Here is a 23038-nt window from a genome sequence, read left to right as displayed (position 1 = left end):
TAGACGACGAGACGTCCGAGGAGAGTTATCAGCGTGCGCGCTCACGTAAATGAGCGCGCCAGCCATTGAAACAAACTAGCCAGGACTTGTAGAAAAAAAAGTAGCAGAACATAGCATAACACGGTGGGTGAATGCATTCTCCAGTGGCCGCTGTGTGTGTTTTTAGTTTTAGGTCTTGCACATATAGTTAGTGTGCATCACTAGAAAGATAAAGTGTTTTTTTGAAGCGGTCACTAAAATAGCGACGAACCGAATAGTGGCTGATTGCATGCTAAGCTAGCTAACCTCACGTTTCCTCGCTATAGTGGAAACCTCAGTTAATTAAACATAATAACGCATTACTTAACGTTTGGTGCTCTTTTCCAAGTAAGCTATTTGTTATGCAATATTCACCCTTCGATTAAATTATCACCTCAAGTATTTGTGTAAGTACGCTTTTTCTGAAGTTTAGAAGAAGCACAGTAAAGTGGTAAATTTTATATGTACATGAAGATACCTTATGCCAAAATAGTGTTTGAACCCAGTCTGTTAATTGTGGTATTACAGAGTAACTGTACAATCAAGTTGTCCTGTGACCAAAGGCAGCACTGATGGCGGAGTGGAATGCCTACTATCGGAATGAGGAGGGGGAGGAGGAGCAGGAGGAAGGGGAGCAATCTGGAGGTGACATGAAACATCTGCATTATTCTTTGTATCTCAGTGGGCAATAGTCCTACCTCTGTACAAAATGTAAGTCACTGTCTGAACCATCAAAACCAAACCAGGTCCCTGTCTTTGTCAGGAGATTACAGAGTCTCTGGAAGAAACAGTTTGGTGTTCTTGGTAGATGCCTCCAAGGAAATGTTCATCAAAGGGGAAGACGGACAACCCTCTAACTTTGACATGACCATGCAGGTAAGCCTTGTAATATTTGTGTTTTCCTAATTGTTATTTAATTTTGCGTCGTTTTATTAAAGTCTTCTGTCTTATTTAATTAATGGTATGTTTTGTATCATCTCCTTTGTTTTGGAGCAAGAAATGTGTGAAAATCGTAATAGTGATATGCTAGAAAAGACGTCATGTGAGAAAAGTGAAGAATCCCTACTGGGGTTCACTTTTATAGATGGACCTTAGGTTTCCATATGCCCTCCTTCATAACAATAAGTTTGTGTTTCGTTTTTGTAGGTTGTGCGCACTGTGTACACTAGCAAGATCATCAGCAATCACAGGGATCTGTCGGCTCTGGTTTTCTACGGCACGGAGCAGAGCAAAAACCCCAGGAACTCATTTAAACACGTCTACGTGTACCATGACCTCGATGAACCTGGTAAGATGCACTTACTGTTTAGTGTTGTTACACAATTTTTAACAAAAACGTACAATAACTTTGTGCAGTACATATTAGCAAACGTATATTTTATCAGTTTAAAATGCAATCAACCGCAACCCCAAGTATTTTAGCTAAAGAGATACATTTTGTATCTGTGCTTTTTTTCTATTTTGCAATAAAAGGTGCAAAGCGAGTCCAGGACGTTGATGCTCTGCGGGGGGAAAAAGGTGCCCAGCTGGCTGAAAAGACCATGGGCAGTGGGGAGACGTCATTAGGCGACGCCCTGTGGTGCTGCGCCAACCTCTTCAGTGACATAAAGCTTCGCCTTGCACAGAAGCAGCTCATGATTTTCACCTGCAGGGATGATCCACACGGGGGCGACAGTGCAAAGGACCGTCAGGCTCGCACCAAGGCCAGTGATCTCAAGGAGACAGGTGGGCCTGGGGCAAAGGCTGTTCTTCTGTCATGAAAACCTGTGACACTGTTTTGCAGTTGGCATGTCATTTTATTGTGTGGAAAGCTTTCGATTTTATAGAGATAAAATCATGGACAAATTTACACTCAAGACAGTCAGTGTGTTCTAATTCTGACCTCTCTCAAGATCACAGTTTAAATCATAAATAAATCATTGTTTTATTGTTGATTTATTGCAGCCTTATGATTTATTAATTGCACATGGGGACTCTCTTGACTTCTGTCTCTTCTTGTAGGCGTCATTATTGATTTAATGCATCTGATGAAACCAGGAGGCTTTGATGTTTCACTCTACTTTCGTGACATCGTAACTCCACCAGAAGATGACAGTGAGTTGGGGCTACAGATGGATCCTTGTGACAAACTGGATGACCTCCAGAAACGGGTCCGGGCCAAAGAACAGAAGAAGAGAGCCATGGCCAGGTAGAGAGAAGTGATGGTGTTGTTCCTTTGTCTGTTATTTATTCCTCTGTGGTTTGCACTTTGCTGTCTCCTCGGCCTGATCCTCACACCATTCTTCTCTCTCTGCTATGTTAAGGTTAAATCTGTGTCTTGGTGAAGGCTTAAATGTTGCTGTGGGAATTTATGCAACTGCCGTGGCAGCTCGGAAACCAGCTCCAGTCAAACTTTACAGGGAAACAAATGAACAAGTTCACAGCAAAACGCGCACCTTCCACACCCAGACTGGCAGCCTGCTGCTGCCCAGTGAGATAAAGAAAGCCCAGGTAAAAGCAGACGTAATGTAATGCTTTTCCTTTTAATTATTTGTTTTTTGTGTGTTTTAGTTAAATCACTTTGAACTGAAATTGAATAAAAACTTTGCATGTGTTGTAGGTATATGGAAAGAAACAGATCGTGATGGAAAGGGATGAAGTGGACGCCATCAAAAAGTTTGATGACCCTGGACTATTTCTGATTGGTTTCAAACCGATGGAGAAGCTGAAAATCCACCACCACATCCGCCCTGCCGTCTTTCTCTATCCTGAAGAGAATGAGGTGAAAGGTACATCTGGCCATGGATGATTTGCAACCACATCAGTGACAGTGGATTTTTTGAAATTTCTTGTCATGGAAGAAAGAGATAGACAACATTTTTGGATATTATAAAGTCAGTTATCCTTCAGTCATATTGTTAAGACATTGTTCTTATGTGGCTTTACTCAAAAGAGAATTCTGGACCTACCGCTCTAAATCAGATGTATCCTGCTGTGTGTGTTTTTTTTCTCCATAGGTAGTGCATGTCTGTTCTCTGCCTTGCTGAAGAAGTGTAGCGAGAGGAACGTGTTCGCCCTGTGCCGTTGCATCTCCCGACGAAACTACCCCCCTCGTTTTGTTGCCTTGCTTCCTCAAAATGAAGAGCTCAGTGAGGGGAAACTGCAGATCACACCACCAGGTAAAACCGTGCCGGAGTTGAGAAGAATCCCCAATTTTCAGCTTAGCTTTCGGTTTCTGCTTTATCTAAATTTAAATAAATCATGTCGGTTTACATCAATACCCTACTGCCTTGATCAGGTTTCAATGTAATCTACCTTCCGTACGCTGACGACCTGCGGACTCTGGATCCTCCCCGCCACCCGTCTGCTTCACCAACACAGGTTGACAAGATGAAGCAGATCGTTGCAAAGCTCCGCTTCAAATATAGGTCAGTTTAGAGAGAAACTGGTATGTTCCATTTTACAACCCTATGCTACAGACATACTATAAGACACAAAACTTCAAGGCAGAAGAAAGGCCAGCGACGTTCAGTGGCCAGAGCCTCTGTTCTTCTTTGACGTTGTAGTGTTGTTGTCGTTTATTAAAGAAAGCACGGTATTAAAACAAGAGCTGCCACGCTGTATTCTTTTTCTTGATATCGTAGTTAAAAATGGGTACACTTAAATATTTTTTTCTTCCATTTTGCAAACCGAAGTAGAACTGGTGACTGGCTGATTCTTTTCCAAAAGAACCGAAAAGGTGTCCAGCTGAACTCTGATTTGTTGTGTGTCACGCAGAGACATGGGTCACTCATCACTTTGTAGCTACGCATTGCCGGCTACCATTGAGACTGCTTATAGCCTGTTACTGTTACTTACTGGTAGTCTGAACACACCATAAGGGTAAAAAAGAGCAACTATATAACATTTTCAGTTCAGGTACATTTTATTAATGTAATGTCAATAGCAATCCAAATTTTCTCACTGTGTGTTTTGACACTTTGCAGAATCCAGAGCCTTAAACCCTTAAAGCACTATAAAGACGGTGGCAAGGAAAAACTCTCTTTTAACAGAGAGCAGCCTTGAGCAGGATCCAGCTCAGGTAGTGGTACCCATGTTAAAGCCAGACAGATAAATGGACATAAAATGGTTAGGAGAGATACAGTTTATGACATGGCCACACTGTAGCACACAAATGCACAGATAGTGAAAGAGAAATGGGAAATCCCCCGACAGCCTAAACGTAAAGTAGCATTACTAAGGGATGGTTCAAGGTAACCTGTGCCAGCCTGACTCATAAGCATTATCAAAGTTAGGTAAAAGTAGAGTGGGGTTCTACCTCCCAACCCCAAACTAGAAACCTCTTTTACAGGAGAAGGGCCTGGTAGTTGAATCATTTACCTCCCATGCTACAGTCCTGGTCACTTGTTTTATGTGCAAATTAAAGGATGTCAAATATAAACCCTAAGGCTTCTTGCAAGACTTCTGGAGACCAAGGTAATCCCATGTACGGGTCAAATTCAGAGTTCTGCTTTGTTTGGGTTTAGAAGTATCCAAGTCTTTGTCTCCAAGGCATGTTTGGACTTTGACCAAATGATTAGCCAAATATAGTTGGCTGTCACCTGCATAGCAACGGGAATTCATGCAGTGTTTCCTAATAATATTGCATAACAGAAACATGTACAATGTGAAAAGTTCTGGTCCTAGCACAGAACCCTGTGGAACTCCATGACTAACTATTTTAGCATCTTTGAATATGGAAATGGTGGAGACGTCAAAATCTGAACAAGTCTGACCTCTGTCATGTTTTCATTCTTTGTAACGCAACGCAGGAGCGATGCTTTTGAGAACCCAGTCATCCAGCAGCATTACAGGAACCTGGAGGCCTTGGCTTTGGATATGACAGCTCCAGAAGAAATGGAGGACCTTATCCGTAAGACGAAGAAAAAAAAAGATCCTGGTTCCTTTTGTGGCTGCTGTAACCATCGCTTGTGTTTTCACCATTTTCTTTCTTTCCGCCTGATTCAGAGCCAAAGGTTGAACAGATTGATCAACGTCTGGGTCCACTAGTCGACGAGTTTAAAGATCTAGTCTATCCTGCCAACTACAATCCAGAGAGCAAATCAGCTCCCAAACGCAAAACAGGTGAGAACTCCAGTCATCTCTGGAACTTGGCGGAAGATGTTTTTACCTGGTGGTGGTACCTTAAGGTTCGATAGTACTGCCTCGTTAAGTTAAGGGGTTTGATTGCGTTACTGATGTAGTTAAATAACTGTTAGACACAGACATTTTGTGCTAATGTACATTAAAAGTCTGGTTATTATTTTGACTCCATGACTGAACTTGTAGCTGAAAGTGGAGGTGGAGCCGAGAAGAAACCGAAAGTGGAGCTGACGGAAGATGACCTGAAGGCCCACGTGCAGAACGGCACTCTGGGAAAGCTGACCGTGCCCGTGCTGAAGGAAGCTTGTAAGCAGTTTGGAGTTCGGACGACTGGGACCAAGAAGCAGGAGCTGATAGATGCTCTGACAGCCCGACTGGGCCCATGAAGACTCCGTATCAGACTCAACTCTGCTGCCACTTGAAGCAAGTCTTGGTACATTTTATAAGCTGTTAAAAAGCTGCAACAGTCTGTGGCCTTTAATTTTCTGGTGGACCAGACACTGTGGCCAGTGTGCGACAAAAAAGGATTAGTGTTGGGCTTGAGATGTTCACAGAAGGCCAGAGCTAACATCAGACGTCCGTTTGTCAGTCCCCACATTTATATGATGATTTAAATGTAAAAAATCTGTATACTGTAGTTTTCTTGTGAGGAATAACTCTCATGTAGCTGATGGTGGCTTACAGCATTGAACCCAGTCTGAATGTGTAGGAATATACTGTATGTTAAACACTGTTTGTAGAAAAAACTCTTTGACAATGTTGCGTTTGGATGAATAAATCTTTTTATAGTGCTGCACCAAATTCCAGTGTCGTTGCTGCATGAGTTAATACACTGTGCATCTTAGGCAACATTTCCAGTTCTTCCTGCCACAAGTAAAAAGGTGTGTCCTTCCAAAGTAAGACCTCAGCATTATATGCATACTTTGACCTGCCATCAGCATTGTGTTTGCCGTACGGCTCAATAATAGAAGCGGTGTTCTCGTGGAGGGCAGGCCTGTGCAGGCAAATGCTTCTGTACAGCAGCAGGAGGAAGGGATCAGGCGCAACTGGCTACATGTGTGTTGCTTAAGGTTTCAACAGAGTGAAAGTAGATGGCATTCCTGAAGGAGGTTTATTCACGTCAGGTAATGGCTCTTGAGGAACATTTTTCGACGGATAAGGATTAACAAGTTATTGTTACTTTCCCAGTTTTAGTTTGTGTTGTCTTAGTTTGACTGTGTAGTGTGAAGTTACAACTGAATGACTAGATCTTTACTACTTCTGTTTCTCTATTGACATTAACCTAGCAAATATTTATTGAGCAGTGTGTTGCCCTGGATATTTAGCGCTTTTATATTGAAAATCCTGTGCTGCAGTGGTGTGGCCTGGTCTTACTGCCTTGACGTCGGCTGAAGCGCTGCCAGTTGGACAGAAATGGAGTGCCAGTGTGAAAAGGACAGCTCGGAGGATGCTGTTACAGGTGAGACAAAGCTCATCAACTTTACCTTTCAAGGAAGAACAATTGCTTCAGTTGTCATTATACAACAATGCAAGTTTAACAGCGAATTGTTGAGATGTTCATTTCTGACTACTCGGTGCTGTGTTGTTAAGCTCACGCTGTAATGTGCACCGTTGCCACTGCTAAATTTTTAAAGCGCTGAGTGCAGGCTGTGCAGTATGCCATCTGCAACTACCAGCTGATAATTGTTTATACTTTTCAAAGTAAATAAAAGAGATCACCAAGTTTAAAGGGCACCGCATAAACCGAAGCAGGCGCTTTTATTGCAGCCGGCACCCTTTGCCACATGTCAGACCTCCCTCTCACCCCATTGGTTCCTGTCTCCCTCCATTAAGAACCATTGATATAAAGTCATTAAATACTAGTTACTTTTCTACACTATATATATATACACACACAAACATACACATGTATATATCAAATCTGCAACCATGATTAATGCAGTTTGCTTAATTAATAAACTTTCCTCCATCAAACTGTTGTAATTTCATTCTGCACTTCAAATGTGTGTGAAAGGTAAAACCCATGATAAGTTGTGAGCAGTGCTGCAATACTAATGTCATGACCCCCCACTCTCTCTCTCTCTCTCTCTGTGTTTATAGGCTGGTGGATGAACAGCAACAATGTTCAGATGGGAGCTTTTACTGTGGTGGGGTATCTTCTCTACAGATTCTCACAGAGTCAGTCACTCAGCAACACTTCACTCAAAACCACTGGAAAAACAAAAAAACAAACAAAAAAATATTAATCAAATAATACACACTGTTTGATGACGTGTCTTTTTACTGAGCTAGTCCAGAAAGTAGAGGTGTTAAGAATCCTTAGTGACAAACCCTGTCTCAGGGTGCAGGCCTGTGCTCATCATTTACACATCGAAGATGCGCTTATTTTTAAGATGAGGCCGCTGTAATACTAGGCTTTCAACAAACATCAGTTATAGAGGAGAAACCAGTAATGCATTAGGACTTCCAACTAACCAGCTAGACTGTATTTTTATTTAAACGTCACTCAAACAGGAGGAAACCTTGCATTTGTTGGTGTTGTGTGGATGTGAATAGCAGTTTCACTAAGGGTGATCTGCAGGACCGAGGAATCATAAGCAGTGTGAAACGAGGGTGTTATTGTTAACTTAATCTTAAGCGGAAATGAAAACTACGCGTCAAAAACTGAAACAACTTGCAAATATGTTGCATGCGTCCGAAATTTTAAGGTTTGTTTTTTTGTCCAACAAATTGGTCGACACAAACAAACTTAAGGAGGCGAACGACGCAATGCGGTTTGTCTACGTGACGGAGAGTCAACTGCCCTCACACAGTGTTCCGTTTGTATTTTCACACCTACTCAGTGTGTATTAAACTTTTCCTCTGACAAATACCCTCCATATCATAGCGATGAAACTAAATCTGAATATGAAACTTTAACTAAGGTCACTTCAGCTAAACGAGGAACAGAAACAAACACTTAAAAAACAAAACTCCAAAACAAACTCGCTGAGACCAAATTAAAACGAAGCAATTAAACTAATAATAATACATGCAACATTTCGTGTTATTTACACCGATCACCCACAACATTAAAACCACTGACAGGAGACGTAAATAACATTGATCATCTTGTGACAATTCAGTGTTCTGCTTGGAAACTTTTGCACCTGGCATTCATTCATGTTGATGTTACTTAGACGGGTACCACCCACCTAGACCAGACCTGGCAGCCCCACCCCATAGCAATGACACTCCTTGGTGGCAGCAGCCATCCCCAGCAGGATGCAGCCTGAAAGAGACACACACAGAAAAACAGTTTAGGAACAACTAAAAAAAACAAAACAAACAAAAAAAAAAAACATGGAAACTGCACAAGGTGTTGACCTGGCCTCCAAATTCACTAGATCCTAAACTGATCGAGTATCAGTGGGATGATCCACAGAGGACCCTCCCCTCACACTAACAACATCCTGTTGTCAGACACCACAGGACACCCTCAGAAGGCCCACATCCATTCTCTGATGAGTCACAACTGGTTTGGAGGCACAAAGGAAACCTACAGAATCTGCATACAACTTCACACCAAGAACCACAAACATAACCTGTTAGACCTGCAGATTAGTTATTCTGGACGAACAAGTTGGGTAATTAACAGAATATATATATATATATATATATATATATATATATATATATATATATATATATATACCTCAGATGACCCGGTTTATGAACATTAACTCACTTTAATCTCATGGTCCTGTTATTGTGTCAATATATTTATATTAACCATAACCCACCAGAAATCATTATGAACCAAGCTGCTGTGACAGTCTGTGATGTGACCTGATTTCCCTGCAGCTCTCCCAGCTCTGATCAGATGGCCGATTCGTCTCTTCTGCTCTTTAACTGGTGAGTTTATTCATGGCGGTTTGTCAAAGGTCAGTGTACTAAAGCCCGGTGTTATCGGCCAGCATACAGCACTTTTGGCATCAGGAAGTGCAGCAGATTAATTAAGGATAATGACTGTTTTTTGTTTTTTTTTGTGTATAATGCAAATACTAATGTGTACTGTTGCTTCTTATCAGGTCTGTCAGCTCTCTGGAGCTGGGTGAGCCGTCTAGTAGGAACCCTCCGTGGTAGGAAAGGCATCCATCATTTCAAAATGAGCAGCATAAACACCAAACACGATACCTAAAAGACATCTGCTGACTCTTCTACTACTTCTTTCTGCTTGTGTCCCGTGTGTCAGGAATCCAGGCTCTCTTCAAATGGCTGTCTCAGATTTGGCGGTTTATTGTTGGTGAGTGCCGCCTGCAGCTCCGTCCGGGGCGTTGTTTACTCTTCACCGTGTGTTGCAAGTTGAAAATGAACGGGATAAAGTTTACAATCTGAGTGCGTAAGCGTGCGTAGTCAGAGGAAGTGACTCGGTGATTCAAGCAGACATGTGAGAGCTGTTTAAAATCTGAAGGGAGTGGGGCTATTTTAGTGATAGATCGTCATAATAATTACAAGTCTGTGCGCTCCTCCCTCAGGATTCTCCTCCAGGTTCAAGTGGGTGGCTGCTCTCATCAAAGCCATCGCAGGTCAGTTCCCTGCAGTTTTTTTCTGCTAAATCTTCTGCTGCTTCTTGTCCAACTGAAAGTCAAAACTTCCATCGGTTCAGGAGTAACTTCGCTTTTTCTGGGTCTGTTTCTGTTTGCCACTAACTGTTATGTCTCGCCGTGTGTCTTTCTGTTAAACTGAGGACCTATTGCATATTCTGAGAAGTTGTGTGGATATACAGTAAAATAAAAAAAAGTTAAGTCCTGAGAACAATTGTAGATCTTACTTTGCGTAGCCATGTTTTGAACTAAAAGCCATCTTGTATAGTTGTAGATATCAATAACAATGTACATTCACTCTATAGTTAGTCTATAGTTGTATATCTTCTTGCTTAGAAAATCTTTTTGTATTCTGTGTCATAATATTTTGTAGTGGAGTAGATATATTATATCTACATACTATATGCAGACAGTGGACTAGAACAAACAGTATTTCACACCTCTTTATGTGGTTATTAACCCTAACCCCAACCCTAACCCTAGACTTGAATCATAAAGCTTCTTCTAAATGAAGAAGCTTTTTAGTCTTAACCACTCCTCCATTCGCTTGACTTGGTTTGAGTATCTGCTACAAACTTGGTTAATCCCGGCAAAAAAACTTCTTACAGTAGTTTTATTCAAAATTTGAGGGCCACACAGATGTTGCTTTGTGGATACTGAGCTCATGTGCTGGTACTTGTATTTATAAACCAAACTGTGCCACTTTACGGCAACACCTATCACGCTCATGCTCTTAGAATCTGGGGTTACCACACATAACCAATGCTGCACAGATAGTCTAATGGGTTGTTAACGTGGGTCTTTAGACTCCTGCTTGGAAGACATTCAGGTACAGATGTCTCCAGCAAGATGTGTTGGCCTGCTAGTAGTAGCACTGGGAGTATTTAGGACTTCGCTGCAAAAAATTAATTTCAGTTAAGCAAAAACAACTTATATCAATGAAATCCATCTTATATTTTGTTGAAAGACAAGAACTTTGAGCAAAACAAGCTTAACCCATTGGGATTAACCCATTGTTTTCTTGATACGAGATGACTTGACCGAATATAAGAATATTTTGCGTCTTTCTCGTAATGCTGTTTTTGTAGTGTTCTTGGGAACATTTTTACCACGTCAGAGGTAATGCTACAACCCTAGCCCATGATCTGAAAATGAAAATATGGTTAAAACTATAATTTTATAATTTTATTATTAAGTATTCAGTGCTGGGAAGTACCCAAATACTAGTGCTTGTACTTGGACAAAAAGTACTATTGAAGCATCTCTTTAAATAATTATGTTCTTCCACATTCTATAAAAATCTGAGAAATTAATAAAGATGTCTGTTTTTTACTCTGTAGGGTCACAGACAAATCCTACCACTAACAACATACTGAACCTGATCAATGACCTATCGGGCAACAACAGTTTGAAGAAACCAGGCCTGAGGCTGATTCTCCTGGGGCCTCCTGGTGGAGGACGGACCTCCCTAGCAGACGCTCTGCTGGGCCACAGTGACACGAGGGCACCCACGGGTCCCCTAATGGAGAGCACCAAGAGAACGACAGTTGTGGATGGTAGAGACCTCACAGTAATTGACACCCCAGATCTTTTGGGGACATCACTGGGAAACAGCAAGAGAGCCAGGGAGGCTCTGAGGAGCCTTCAACTCGCCAGCCCTGGACCACATGCCTTTCTGGTGGTGATCCGGGCCCCAGGCTCGAGCAAGGGGACCGACCAGGACGCCGCCCAGGCGGTCCAAACCACCCTGGAGCTGTTTGGGAGGGAAGTCAGGGACTACGTCCTCCCAGTGCTCACTCATGCAGACGGCCTGGGTCGACGAAACACCGTGGATCGGCTGCTGGATGCGGACGGGGGGAGTCTGAAAAGGGCCGTGTCTCTGTGCGGTCAGAGGCCTGAGCTGGTGGACAACGGGCCAGACCGCCCCCCGGAGGCACAGAGCGCGATTCGCAGGAATCTAGTGGGGCGTGCGACGGAGATGAAGGAGCACCGGGGGCATTTTGTCCACGAGCTGCAGAGAGAGGAGGAGCGCGTCAGGGAGGAGCTGCTCACCGACATGGCCTCCTCCCTGGCGAGAAAACTGGGACACGTGTAAATAAGAGAAGCTGCGCGTCTTGTGTGGAAGGGTTGCTTCATGTGTTAAACGTGCAATTTTCACTTTAAGTGTAAGGTTGATTCTTTTCCTTGCGGTATTTCTGTCACTCCGCTGGTTTCCCCATTGTCCAGATGATTTGACGGCAGCCGGCTGTCTTCGGGCTTCCAAGATGCCGAAGATGCTTTTGGTTTGATATCACTGTCACACACATGCAGGGCGTAATTATCCCATTTTGATGTATTGTAATTCTTCAAAGTGCTTTTTTTTTTATTTTCATGTGTGAGTCTGTGGCTTATGTTTTCATCTGCTCTGGCGCTTTGCCCTCCCACATCTTACATAATTTATAAGAAAGATAAAAGTTTAAAGATGGTGTGGGAAGATAAACTGAAGTCAGACTGGGAGTTCGGCTCGGCTGGTCAACCAAAAACTGCAAGTGGTTGATGAAGCTTCTCTATTTTTTTTTCTTGTGTGTGACTGTAAATAAAGAACACTTCAATGTAATTCTTATGCAGATAAATCTGAATGATGTTACACTGGTGAAGCAGACTGATCTCAAAGAAAGCATTCTACAACCATCAAAAAATCTCTGTGAGCTGTCCCAGTTGGTGCTCCCTGGTGGAAGATGGGCCCTCCCCAATGTATCCTTTGTTGTGTTTACAAGAACACCAGTGGTAAAGTAAAGGTCAGATGTTCGGAGATTGGCACCCCACATCTTTTGGGGACATCACCTGCGAACAACAAGAGAACTGTGGGAGCTCCGAGGAGCCTCTTCCAGATCCAGCAGAGTGTCGCTAAATGTGGCTTTAATGCTGCAGTCCTGGCTGACACACGTGGCCTCTGGTGGTAATTGCCGTTCTGACATTTTAAGAGTAGCTCCTGATCCGGATGGAAACATAAAGAGATCAAATCTATATCCCCCATACAGCATGGTTAAACAAACAACCAGATGAGATGATTCACTGTGTCGCACGGGTCGTCCAAATGGCATCATTAAGTCGAGCAGCTTTTGTGTCCCACATATAGGACCCACATCACATCCAGCGTGTGACTCCATTGTTTCTAAGGAATCCCTTGTGCACAGTGTCTTATATTCGCTCTGGACATTTCAGCCCTGCACAAGAAATAGACTGAGAGGCTATTACTGAAGAAGTCTTAGTCGTGAATGTTTTCAAACTGAGGCCCGAGGTGATAATAATAATAATGTAATTCCTAAATATTGGTGCATGTTGCCATTCACCTTCTTTGAATATATATTAAAATGTATTTTTGATTAGCGGGGATTGCCCCCACATCTCTCATATTTTATAATGAATAACAAGCTGTGGCAGCGATCAGAGAAGACAAACTGACATCAAATCACATTTTTGTAGAATCCCACTCATGAATATAAGTAAACATCTTAAATAGACTAAAAAGGCTGCAGGTTTTGGGGAACTGCAAAATCGGGTGATAATCATCTGTGGGTTCATCACTACCTCCCTATATACAGTCCATGGTCACTACAACAGCTCTTTAGTTGTGTGATCCACTGCTGACATGATGTATTCATGCTGGTTACTCCTGATATAGAGTCATATAATATATAGAGGTAAGTATATGAGTATACACCAATCAGACATAACATTATGACCATTTTTTTTTATATTGCATAGGTCGCTGTAGTTGTGGTTCATCAGAGAATGGACTTTGGCCTTCTGAGGGTGTCCTGTGGTGTCAGGCAACATAATGTCGTTAGTGGGGGCCTTTGGCCTTAGTGAATTTGGAGGCCATGTTTTTTGAGTTGTTCCTAAACAGTTTTTGTATATCTGCTTGTGTCAGGCAAGAAGTGTCATTACCATGGGGTGGGGGTGTCTGGTCTGGTCTTTGTGGGTGATACATGTCTAAGTGACTTCAACATGAATGGCATTGGACATTGGATTGCCACAAGGTGGCCAATGTTATTCACTTCTCCTGTCGGTGGTTTTAATGTTGTGGCCGATCTGCGCATGTAGCTCAACTGTCTTGACGCATTCAAATCAAGTTTCATTTTATGTGAAAACTGGGAGTGTGCACACTTTGAAATACAGCACACCGCAAACAATCTTGCTATATCCTATTGTTCAGTGAACTCACTATAAAGTCATACTACATTTAAGTCGGTTCATTTTTGTGTTAAAGCGAGTAAACACGTTATAACGTGATGGCAGATTGTCATATATTTAACGTGAAACTGATCCTTTTTTTTGTGGTCGGGCAGGAATGCGCTTCCGTGTAGTGTGCCAGAGTTCAGGTGAGAACAAAGTGGAGGATGCAGCGTTTCAATCCGGGGTCGGGTTAGGGACCGCTCTGCTCTGACGCAGGCGCCGACACCAACATGGAGCCAGCCAGGCCGCTACTGCGCATGTCCGCGTCTGCACAGACGGAGAGGGAGCTACACACACACAGAGAGAGAGAGACACAACAGGAAAAAAGTGGCAGAGACAAAGGAGTAAAACGCTGTAAGAGGAAAGGGGACAGGGCAGACTCAGTTTTTAGACCGGTTTGTGGTGGTCCAGCTGCGACGCCGCCGACGGGCAACGGGAGGGTAAGTGGTCGGTGAGAGAAAATGAAGTTATAAAGGCGTAGAAAGGAGGCGTTGTGGTTGTGTTTGCAGTGGAGACGGGAGTCACGTAGAGCAGCCACAAGACCAGCTATCTGTTACTACCATGGATTAATTACATCTGGATATGTATTATTTCAGACTTGAACGGCGTTTTTTTGCCTTTTTATTTGAGTGTTGGACCTCCAGTGTGTGTCTTTGTGTCTGTTGTCATGTTTAGCTAGCTAACTGAGCAGCTTGCTTCCTCTATCCAGTCTGGAAATGTTTACCTTCTTGTTTTAGGTCCTGCTGACGAGAGGAGAGCAGAGCTTTATATAAACGTGATCCCGGCGACCTAACGTCGCTGTTAGGTCTCGTTTAAAGCAGTTTAGTTTTCAGGTGCTATTAGAGGTTTCTGCCAGGCTCTGATGGAAGTTTGAGTGCATCTTTGCTGTTGCAGATGGTGAAAATAGAGATTTGTTTTCTGTCTTTCAGGCGCTTGCCAGACATCCTTCCTTGACCGAAACACTTGTTACATCTGTTCCCGGTGGAGGGGAAGCTTCACGGTCAGCAGCCTGGTGATGGAAAGAACTGCAAAGCCCTAGGCTTGTGTGGAAAGAAGTGTCAACGCGCGCAAGCACACAGAGGATGGAGGACGTGGAAGCACACGGAGAGTAGCGGTGGCAGCTTGATTGACGACGCCGCCGTGGCATTGTTGGAGGAGCAATCTTTCATTTGTGAGCATCTGGAGTGTTTTTTTTTTTGTTTGCTATTTTTGCATCTCGAGCACTACTTTCCGACCCCCTCCTTCTCGGTGACCTTTCTTCGCATCTATCTTTTATAGAGAGCAGGTGTTGCTGCATTGAACAGCCACAGGTCTCATTTACCTTGCACCCCCCCCCCCCCCCACAACCCCCCACCCCCACCTCATTCTGGGCCGTGCACAGCGACACACGAGCTCCTCTCCTCCAAGAGGCTGAGAGGTTGCCATGGCAATGGTTGTCATGATGTCGATGTAGCGACCTGGAAGTAGTAGTTGTGGAGGCAGAGGTGGAGGTGGAGGAGGTGGCGGCGGCGGTGGAGGTGAACGTTCAGCGATGGGAAGTGCTCCGTATCCAGCCGGGGAGTGGAAGGGGAAGGGGCGAGGCGGCCTGCAGGAGCTGGGCTGCATGCCCTGGAAGGTCAGCAAGCAGAAAGGTGGAGGAGGAGGAGAAGTGGTGACGGTGGGCGCAGAGGAGAGGAGGTGCAGGGATCTCAGGGACACTCAGCAGCAGCAGCAGCAGCAGCAGCAGGATCTCTCGTCCTCCTCTTCCTCCCTCACCGTGCCGGCTCCTCCCCAGCCTGCTCTGACAGCGCCGGTCATTTATCACGAAAAGCAGCGGAGGGAGCTGTGCGCCTTGCATGCACTCAACAACGTCTTCCAGGATGGGACAGCGTTCAGCCGGGACACCCTGCAGGAGATATACCAGAGGTGAGACATCAGAAATATACCTGTGCTATATACAGTCAATCAGCCACAACATTAAAACCACCGACAGGAGAAGTATAATAATACTAATCATCTTGTAAAAGTTCAGTGTTCTGCTGGGAAACTATTGGACCTGGCACTCATGTGGATGTTACTTAGACACCTAGGCCAGACCAGGTCCGATTGCAATGACATTCCTTGATGACAGCAGCCATCCCCAGCAGGGTACACACAAAAAATGGTTTAGGGACAACTCAACAAACATGAAGAAACACCTGGCCTCCAAATTCACTAGACCGCAAACTGATCCAATATCTGTGGGATGATCCATTAAGGCCCCCACTAACAGCATTGTGTTTCCAGACACCACACCCTCAGACACCCTCAGAAGGGCCATGTCCATTCTCTGTTGAGTCACAACTGTTTTGGAGGCACAAAAGAGACCTACACAATATTAGGAAGGTGGTCATAATGTTATGCCTGATCATTGTATATAGCGTCTATACATGAAATATTACAGAGAGCCTGTGGATGATCCCCTTGTCAACTTGTTGCAGGCTTTCTCCCAGTACTATGGTAACACCTCACAAGAAGAGCATGCTGGGAAATGGGAACTACGATGTAAATGTCATTATGGCGGCCCTGCAGACCCGGGGGTTTGAGGCAGTCTGGTGGGATAAAAGAAGGTACGTTTTTTTGTTATTCTTTTTTCAGGCAGTCGTTCATGGATAGAGACTGGAAATAATGGGGCAAGAAAGAGGGTGTGACATGCAGGCACAGGCCGGAATTAAATCTGTACCTTATTTAATTTTATGTTTTTTTTTTTCCCGTACACTGTTGACCTCGTTGTTTCCCAAAATCGTCACTGTGGATGGAGGAAGGGAAGGAAGAGGGAGGAATTTCTCTTTGTCCCACGTCTTTTGTTGTTTTTCTCTCGTTACTATTTTATCTTGCGCAACATCGCACGGGGACGTGTTTTTCGAGCGACTCCGCAGTAAAGGAGTGCCCGGTTAAATTCTGTAACCTACACGTTAGGTAAATGCTGGAAATAGACTCTCCGTGTCTTCTGCTGCACATCCACCACCTAATCAGGAGGGTCTTAAACACTCTCTTTGACTAGTCAGCAGTTCCATCAGCTGACGAGTCTGCGAGACACTTTTATCAGCATTCCTGCTTCCCTTATTATCAGCCAGACTCCACTGTTGACAGCAGTAGCAGCCGCTGACGTGCTTCATCGATAAAACGGATTCCTGTTTTTCGGTTTTGAGCAACAACAGGAACAAAATCGGTTACTTTTAATCTGGACAGCGAAAACAGCAACATAGCTCTGTTGCTGATTAATGCAACACAATGGAGATGACCTAACCTTTTGCATGTAATTAAGAATTACAAAACAAAAATGCTACACTTCAGATTTAATTATTTTTCTTACTAAGAATTTTAAATTAGTTTTGACTTTAGGTTGATTAATAGGTCAGCACAGAAAGCAATGACGTGCAAACTGTTGTAAATATTTCCCATAATAACCACCACCCCTGCAAATTCATGGAAATTTGAATTTACTGCTGCAGCCTCCTAGAAATCAGCAAATTAATTCCATGAAGAAGAAAAGACAAATAAATACTAAGTGCCAACAACATACAGTATAATGATACAGTGACACGGTGTGTTGAATGTTCCTGTGGATTTGTCACATTTTTCAATTCTAGCAGCTAACTGAATGTTACGATACTCTATAATATCTCACTGCCGCCCTTTGTGCGACACTAGTGTGCTAGTGACAACGTTCGACCTTTTTTTGTTTCCTGCAGGGATGTAGGCAGCATCGAGCTGTCCAACGTGGAGGGCTTTATTCTGAACGTGCCGTCCAATCTGCGCTGGGGTCCTCTCCGGCTGCCGCTCAAACGCCAGCACTGGATAGGTGTCAGAGAGGTGGGAGGAGTCTACTACAACTTGGACTCCAAGCTACGTAACCCCCAACCTATCGGCAATCCAGACGAGCTCAGGTGAGAGTGACGGAGTGCGTGTGCTCAACACGACGGCTAACAACTCTGTGGATTTAATAGCTACAGCTGACTCGGTATTTAGTCTGTTGCAAAACCCTCTGACACCCACCACCTGTTAAAACCACACGCTGCTTTCTCATACTAAAAGTGTTGAATTCTTTCCGTAACCTGAAGGCTTTTACTTCGGAGCAGCTGCAGAACAGGTTGAACTCGATTCAGAATCTCCGTAGAAACGGCGGATTGATAAAGCAGCCAGATAATGTTGTAGCTCTGGTCGGCTGATTAAAAGTCAAAACAGGAATACGTAAGACTGTGTTAAGAGTCACATTTTGCATTTCTGTAGTTCGCGGAAATGTATGTGAAGAATGCTCAAGATACATTATCAAGCAACTCAAGAGATAGCGGCTTATATCAGATGTTGCTTTAAAGCTGCACAGCCTAATCATTTTATGTCAACAATCAAATTTGGCTACCTACATAAAGTTGTCATTAGACTCTCTCAACTCTATAGAAACGAGCCATATATTTTAGAGAGTCTGGCAAATTCAGATCATGGGCGCCAGGTTTGATACCTCGGAGGGAAGATTCTACACTGTAACCCTATGGGGCAGATGTGCTATGTTGAAATAAATCGCTTATTTTCGCCATAAATGTTATTGCCAACGTCTGTCAATAGGTAAAAGGCCCTCACTTAAATATCCCAGCGTCTACTTATTTTAAATATCTTTAATGAGCCTGGAAAATGCTTTGTCATCAGTCATGGAGCTGTGTTTACCTTCTCCTCAGTCTCCCGTGTTCATCCATCACCGTTAAAAATATGAAAAATTCTAAATTAGTGAGAACTAAACTAATCTTACTGTTATTTAGTATTATCATTATAACATCAGCACGCTAGCCATAATAACTTAGTAGTAACACATGGCTTTCGCAGTATATATGACAGTAGCTGCTATTTTCTAAGCCGTTAGTCATAACTAGCTAGCATAAGGCTAGCATAAGGCTAGGTTAACTTCAAACTTCATTCATTTGTAAAGCGGTGTTGGGCGTTTTTGAGATCAAGGTTCACATTCACATATCCAATATAAAATCTTAACAAGCGTCAAAGAGAGAAATTGACATTTACCTTACTTAATGGAGAGAAATCAGTTGACATCCAGTTCTTCCTTTTAATCTTCTGCTCCTATCACTGACTCCTTATGGTGATACTGTGCTGGAGCCGTAGGCTAAGCGCTGTGGCATATTTTAACTCTTAATCCAATTTTATCCTCTGTTATTGCCAGACCAGAACGCCCTTAATTATGCAGAATTTTAAACCTTAATAAAAAGTAAACGAATGAGTTTCCATGTTTACATGTTTAATAATGCTGTTAAGTTGGGCTTTTTAACATGGGGGTCTATGGGGATTTTTGCACTTGTGCATGGGCCTTATTGTTCAAACCCGGAGGTTGCCACTTGATAGGAACACAACTCTGCTGCCCCCAAGTGGCCAAAAATCAATCGCACAGCTTTAAACTTGTCAACGCGTTTTAAATCGAGTTGTTTCTCTGTCATTTTTTTTTTTTTTTATTTTGCTTTTTGTTTCATGATCGTAACTGCAACTCTTCTCTCTTCATTAACCCCAAACCCAGGAAGTTCCTCCGCCAACAGCTGCGAGGGAAGAACTGTGAACTCCTATTGGTCGTCTCAGAGGAGGTGGAGGCGCACCACACGTGGCGGTCTGATGGCTGAATGCTTAACCAGCCAATCGAAGCTCCAACTGGGCCAAACTAAGAATGACCTGGAGAGGAAGTAGCATTGTGTACACCCGGTCGCATCGATGCACACACATGCAGATGTATTTTTCCCCCACTTTTTTGGGTTTTGTTTACACTGCCATTGCTGGACACTCATCTGATGAGACACAAAGCAATGAAGGAAACACTTTACAGGGAGAATCAAAGAATCACAGCAGTTTCTCACAACACAGTTAAGACTTCTAAGATGTTACCCTATTTCTGCTATTATTGTGTTTTTATACGTATTGATACATATTTTTCAGTGTCAGATTTTTTTTTTCTCCCCCTTTTTACTTCTCAAGTTTCCCAACATCATGGGAGTTCAGGCTTTATGGAATATGCTGTATTTATCTGCCCGTCTTTTTCAGCGACCCTCCCTGCTTTTCGGTTGTGTTGTTCACCGATGTGTCTTCGTGTTTCCGTCTCTCCCTCCGTGTCGTCGCTTTCTCTCCGTCTGTGTCGTCCGTCCTTCGCTCTCACCAAAGCGTGCCCCCCACCCCCCTCGCTTGCCTCAGCGTGACTCCGTCACACTGTCCCTTTTTATCACATCTCACGTCAAAAAAACGGCGACTTGTCACGCTGCCAACTTTGTATTTCGACAAATCCCTTTCAACACTCGCGGCGCAGACTGAGCCTTTACACTAGAGTCTGTGTGGCGACTCGACACTTTTCTACGGCAACAAAGCAATGCAACACCCAGGCCAAGCACTCCCTCTAGTGGATATTTTCCTTAATTTCTTTCCAAGGAAGAAGTTACAACATTATTCATCCAGTTTTGTTTAATGGTTCATATTGAAATGATTATTATAAAGTTATAACGTCTGCTTGTCAACGAGAAAGTATAGCAATACTGACAATTATTGTCCTTTTAGTAGGATTAGTCTGCGTTAAGATTTAATCAGTCACATCAATTATCAAATCAGAGCGTCTCAACTATTGAGTTTGTTCCTGCTTAACAGTTTATTTTTGGGTCATGGATAAAAGTAGCCAACGTAATGACATAACTTCCTCTTACTCGCTTGTTTTGGAGTTTCTGACTGTAACACTGCCTCCTAACTTAACTCACTATGGTGTTGAAGGACTGAACTGATGTGAAACTCTTAGATGATCATTCGAAATTACATACAATTAATATTTCAGTGTAACTTGTCAAATTTCCAATCAAAAATACATATCTCTCGTTCATATCGATCCAATACCTTTGGATTTCTGACTGCTGGACAAAACCAGCAACTTCAATGTAAATCAGTAATGATATTGTAACTTAGGCAGATTTAATTGGGTGGTCAAAGTGTGTTTTTTCTGATGACCCTGTTCATATCAGTTCATTGTTTGGCTTCAGTCCCTGATCTTCTTATACGTTTATCCTGACTGGGGCTGTCAGTCACCATCTACTGTAGGTAATAAGCCGATTATGGAAAAGTATATCACACAAACCCGCGTCAAATAAATAGAACTCTCCCTTTTAATCTGATGTGATCAGAAACTCCAGAACAACGAAAAAGGTGGATAAAAATCTTCTAAATAATCGTATTTCTCCCACACAAATAGTGTCACGATAATTTCTGACACAGTTGTAAAATGAAACACACGTGAGGTCGTTACCCATCGTTGTTGTAGTTTATGTTCCTTCATCCAGATGCTCACTGACACAGCAGGCCTCTGTAGCACAGGAGCTCAGGCGACGCAGGGCTTCTCCTCATCCTCTTCTAAAAACGTCTTTTGTCAAACTTGCCAAACGCAGCATATCATGTACAGTAAGGTCAGGATCGGTCCCTGTTGTGTGTCACGTTTCAGTAGGAGGGGGATTTTTGTTGGGTCAAGTAAAGTGGTCAGAAGGAGGAGAGATGGAGAGCAGGATCATTCAGTAGCGATAATCAAGAAGAAAGATGACGTTGAGCGGAAGTCGACGGGCTGGTTGTTGTTCAGATGTCCAGTCAGACGTGTGTTGTGGTTAAGTATTTTGAAATGAGCCTTATAAGAGATTTTGCTGTTGTCGCTTTACAGGTTATCAGCTTAACGGTTGAAACTGTTTATCTATACATGTATTGTCCATTTATGACAATATCGGCCTTAACTTGTTTACATATAAAAAAATACGTGTTGTCCTGAACGGTTAAGAGGGGCTGTGCAGTTTGACGCTATTTAAGGACATTCATTCAAATTTCATAATCATAAATTTAAAGGAGAAACAACTGGTGCTCATCCAATATATCATTCATTCTGTTTTAGTGATTTCACTTTTGCTGCCAAGGACATTACAGAAATTTGAGATGTGATTTCTTTTTTTGGGCTTTTTTTTTTTTTTTTTTTTTTAAAGGTCACATTATTTCAGTGGTACATGTCCTATTTCTACCCGAGCCCAGTCTGTGGACTGTCGGTGTCACGTCATAACCGAGTGAACCTGAGACATCAGAGAAGTTGTCAATAATTTGATTTTTGATCCAATCACATCATGACTTGTCTCGCACATTTGCTTTTTGCCATGACAATCCATGCACCCCATCCAACTTAAGGAATTCTGATTGTCATTGTATTTTTTTTTTATTATTATTATTATTATTATTTTTGCATAGAAATAAAAGGCTTATAATGGCACTTTATGTATAAACTAGACTGTGGCTGTAATGCTTATTCTAAGGGTTATTTTTGATCGCCTCTCATCAGCCTCAGTGAGGATGTTTATGTACTCAACTACTTTAAGGTAACTGTCTTGAACATTTTACATTTGCGACCACATTTCAGGGGGAAATATTGTCATTGTTTCTCTATTGATCATCTTTGGCAACTGTATTTCGTAGCTACTTTTCAAAATAAGAGTTTACATGAATCATAAAGAAGCTTATTAAGCATAGTTCAAATTTTAAACTTGTGGTTTCCAACAATTTTGGCCCCATGAATAATACTGACTTTCCCCAAAACTTATTAGGGGTTATTATTTGAACAACTACTCATGGCCTAAAGGTCAAATGACCTAATATTTTACAAAAAAGAAACTGATTACAACACTGAGAATTTATCCAGGCCAAAGTTCGTCCACCCACAAATATTTAGAGGAGGACCTTTGGTCTGGGGTCGCTCCGTTGAAAACTGATCATACCCCGGTGAAGGTCTGCCAATCAAATCAATTTGGAGAGGGCGTTGATGGACAGAAGAACAACACTTAAAAGCACAAACGGTTAACAACCTTTAAGGCATTTGTCAAGAAGCATATTTCACATAATTTATTGCTCCGATTGGTTGTAAGATCATCCAGCTGCACGCAGAGGCATTTTTGTCTCTGTATCATTCGAAATGATGACATATTAGGAATGCATAAAGAATAAAAAGACTTGTTTGAATCCTTTCTTACCCCTTTAATCACACCACACACCCCCATAGACTCATCTCAGGACCCTTTAAACCCCAGTTC

The 23038-nt window shown here is 42.8% G+C and overlaps 3 protein-coding genes across 5 annotated transcripts; all 3 read left to right on the top strand.

The window, feature by feature from the left end:
- The first annotated feature begins 15 nt into the window (after positions 1-15).
- Positions 16-5940, top strand: xrcc6 (X-ray repair complementing defective repair in Chinese hamster cells 6). 2 transcript variants are annotated; one of them, XM_047609926.1, is made up of 13 exons: positions 16-123; positions 547-663; positions 782-894; positions 1165-1306; positions 1492-1743; positions 2020-2206; positions 2322-2508; positions 2618-2786; positions 3015-3176; positions 3296-3425; positions 4809-4909; positions 5005-5121; positions 5326-5940. In XM_047609926.1, the coding sequence occupies exons 2-13, from the start codon at positions 591-593 to the stop codon at positions 5523-5525; spliced, it is 1833 nt and encodes a 610-aa protein (XP_047465882.1). In that variant the 5' UTR covers positions 16-123; positions 547-590; the 3' UTR covers positions 5526-5940. The 2 variants fall into 2 exon arrangements, with proteins under 2 accessions (XP_047465882.1, XP_047465883.1); XM_047609927.1 differs by lacking the exon at positions 16-123 and adding an exon at positions 157-425.
- Positions 5941-6081: 141 nt separating this feature from the next.
- LOC125022926 (GTPase IMAP family member 4-like) lies at positions 6082-12321 on the top strand. The gene is made up of 8 exons (XM_047609929.1): positions 6082-6263; positions 6495-6598; positions 7240-7317; positions 8983-9033; positions 9210-9260; positions 9374-9424; positions 9657-9707; positions 11066-12321. The coding sequence occupies exons 2-8, from the start codon at positions 6553-6555 to the stop codon at positions 11818-11820; spliced, it is 1083 nt and encodes a 360-aa protein (XP_047465885.1). The 5' UTR covers positions 6082-6263; positions 6495-6552; the 3' UTR covers positions 11821-12321.
- A 1829-nt stretch (positions 12322-14150) lies between these two features.
- On the top strand, positions 14151-22967 carry josd1 (Josephin domain containing 1). 2 transcript variants are annotated; one of them, XM_047609693.1, is made up of 6 exons: positions 14151-14383; positions 14873-15114; positions 15222-15848; positions 16403-16531; positions 17657-17851; positions 19480-22967. In XM_047609693.1, the coding sequence occupies exons 3-6, from the start codon at positions 15475-15477 to the stop codon at positions 19577-19579; spliced, it is 798 nt and encodes a 265-aa protein (XP_047465649.1). In that variant the 5' UTR covers positions 14151-14383; positions 14873-15114; positions 15222-15474; the 3' UTR covers positions 19580-22967. The 2 variants fall into 2 exon arrangements, with proteins under 2 accessions (XP_047465649.1, XP_047465648.1); XM_047609692.1 differs by having other exon boundaries at positions 14873-15848.
- The last annotated feature ends 71 nt before the right edge of the window (positions 22968-23038 follow it).

The sequence above is a fragment of the Mugil cephalus genome, chromosome 16 (assembly GCF_022458985.1).
Source record: "Mugil cephalus isolate CIBA_MC_2020 chromosome 16, CIBA_Mcephalus_1.1, whole genome shotgun sequence".
Taxonomy (NCBI): domain Eukaryota; kingdom Metazoa; phylum Chordata; class Actinopteri; order Mugiliformes; family Mugilidae; genus Mugil; species Mugil cephalus.
This window is presented reverse-complemented; position numbering and strand designations above follow the sequence as displayed.

Coding starts and splice junctions, on each gene's coding strand:
- xrcc6 (XM_047609926.1), top strand. CDS start 591: ATGGCGGAGTGGAATGCCTACTATCGGAATGAGGAGGGGGAGGAGGAG. Junction 2,509..2,617: donor GTGAGATAAAGAAAGCCCAG/GTAAAAGCAGAC, acceptor CATGTGTTGTAG/GTATATGGAAAGAAACAGAT. Junction 3,177..3,295: donor ACTGCAGATCACACCACCAG/GTAAAACCGTGC, acceptor TGCCTTGATCAG/GTTTCAATGTAATCTACCTT.
- LOC125022926 (XM_047609929.1), top strand. CDS start 6,553: ATGGAGTGCCAGTGTGAAAAGGACAGCTCGGAGGATGCTGTTACAG. Junction 6,599..7,239: donor CTCGGAGGATGCTGTTACAG/GTGAGACAAAGC, acceptor CTGTGTTTATAG/GCTGGTGGATGAACAGCAAC. Junction 7,318..8,982: donor TCTCTACAGATTCTCACAGA/GTCAGTCACTCA, acceptor ATTTCCCTGCAG/CTCTCCCAGCTCTGATCAGA.
- josd1 (XM_047609693.1), top strand. CDS start 15,475: ATGGGAAGTGCTCCGTATCCAGCCGGGGAGTGGAAGGGGAAGGGGCGA. Junction 15,849..16,402: donor CTGCAGGAGATATACCAGAG/GTGAGACATCAG, acceptor AACTTGTTGCAG/GCTTTCTCCCAGTACTATGG. Junction 16,532..17,656: donor GTCTGGTGGGATAAAAGAAG/GTACGTTTTTTT, acceptor TGTTTCCTGCAG/GGATGTAGGCAGCATCGAGC.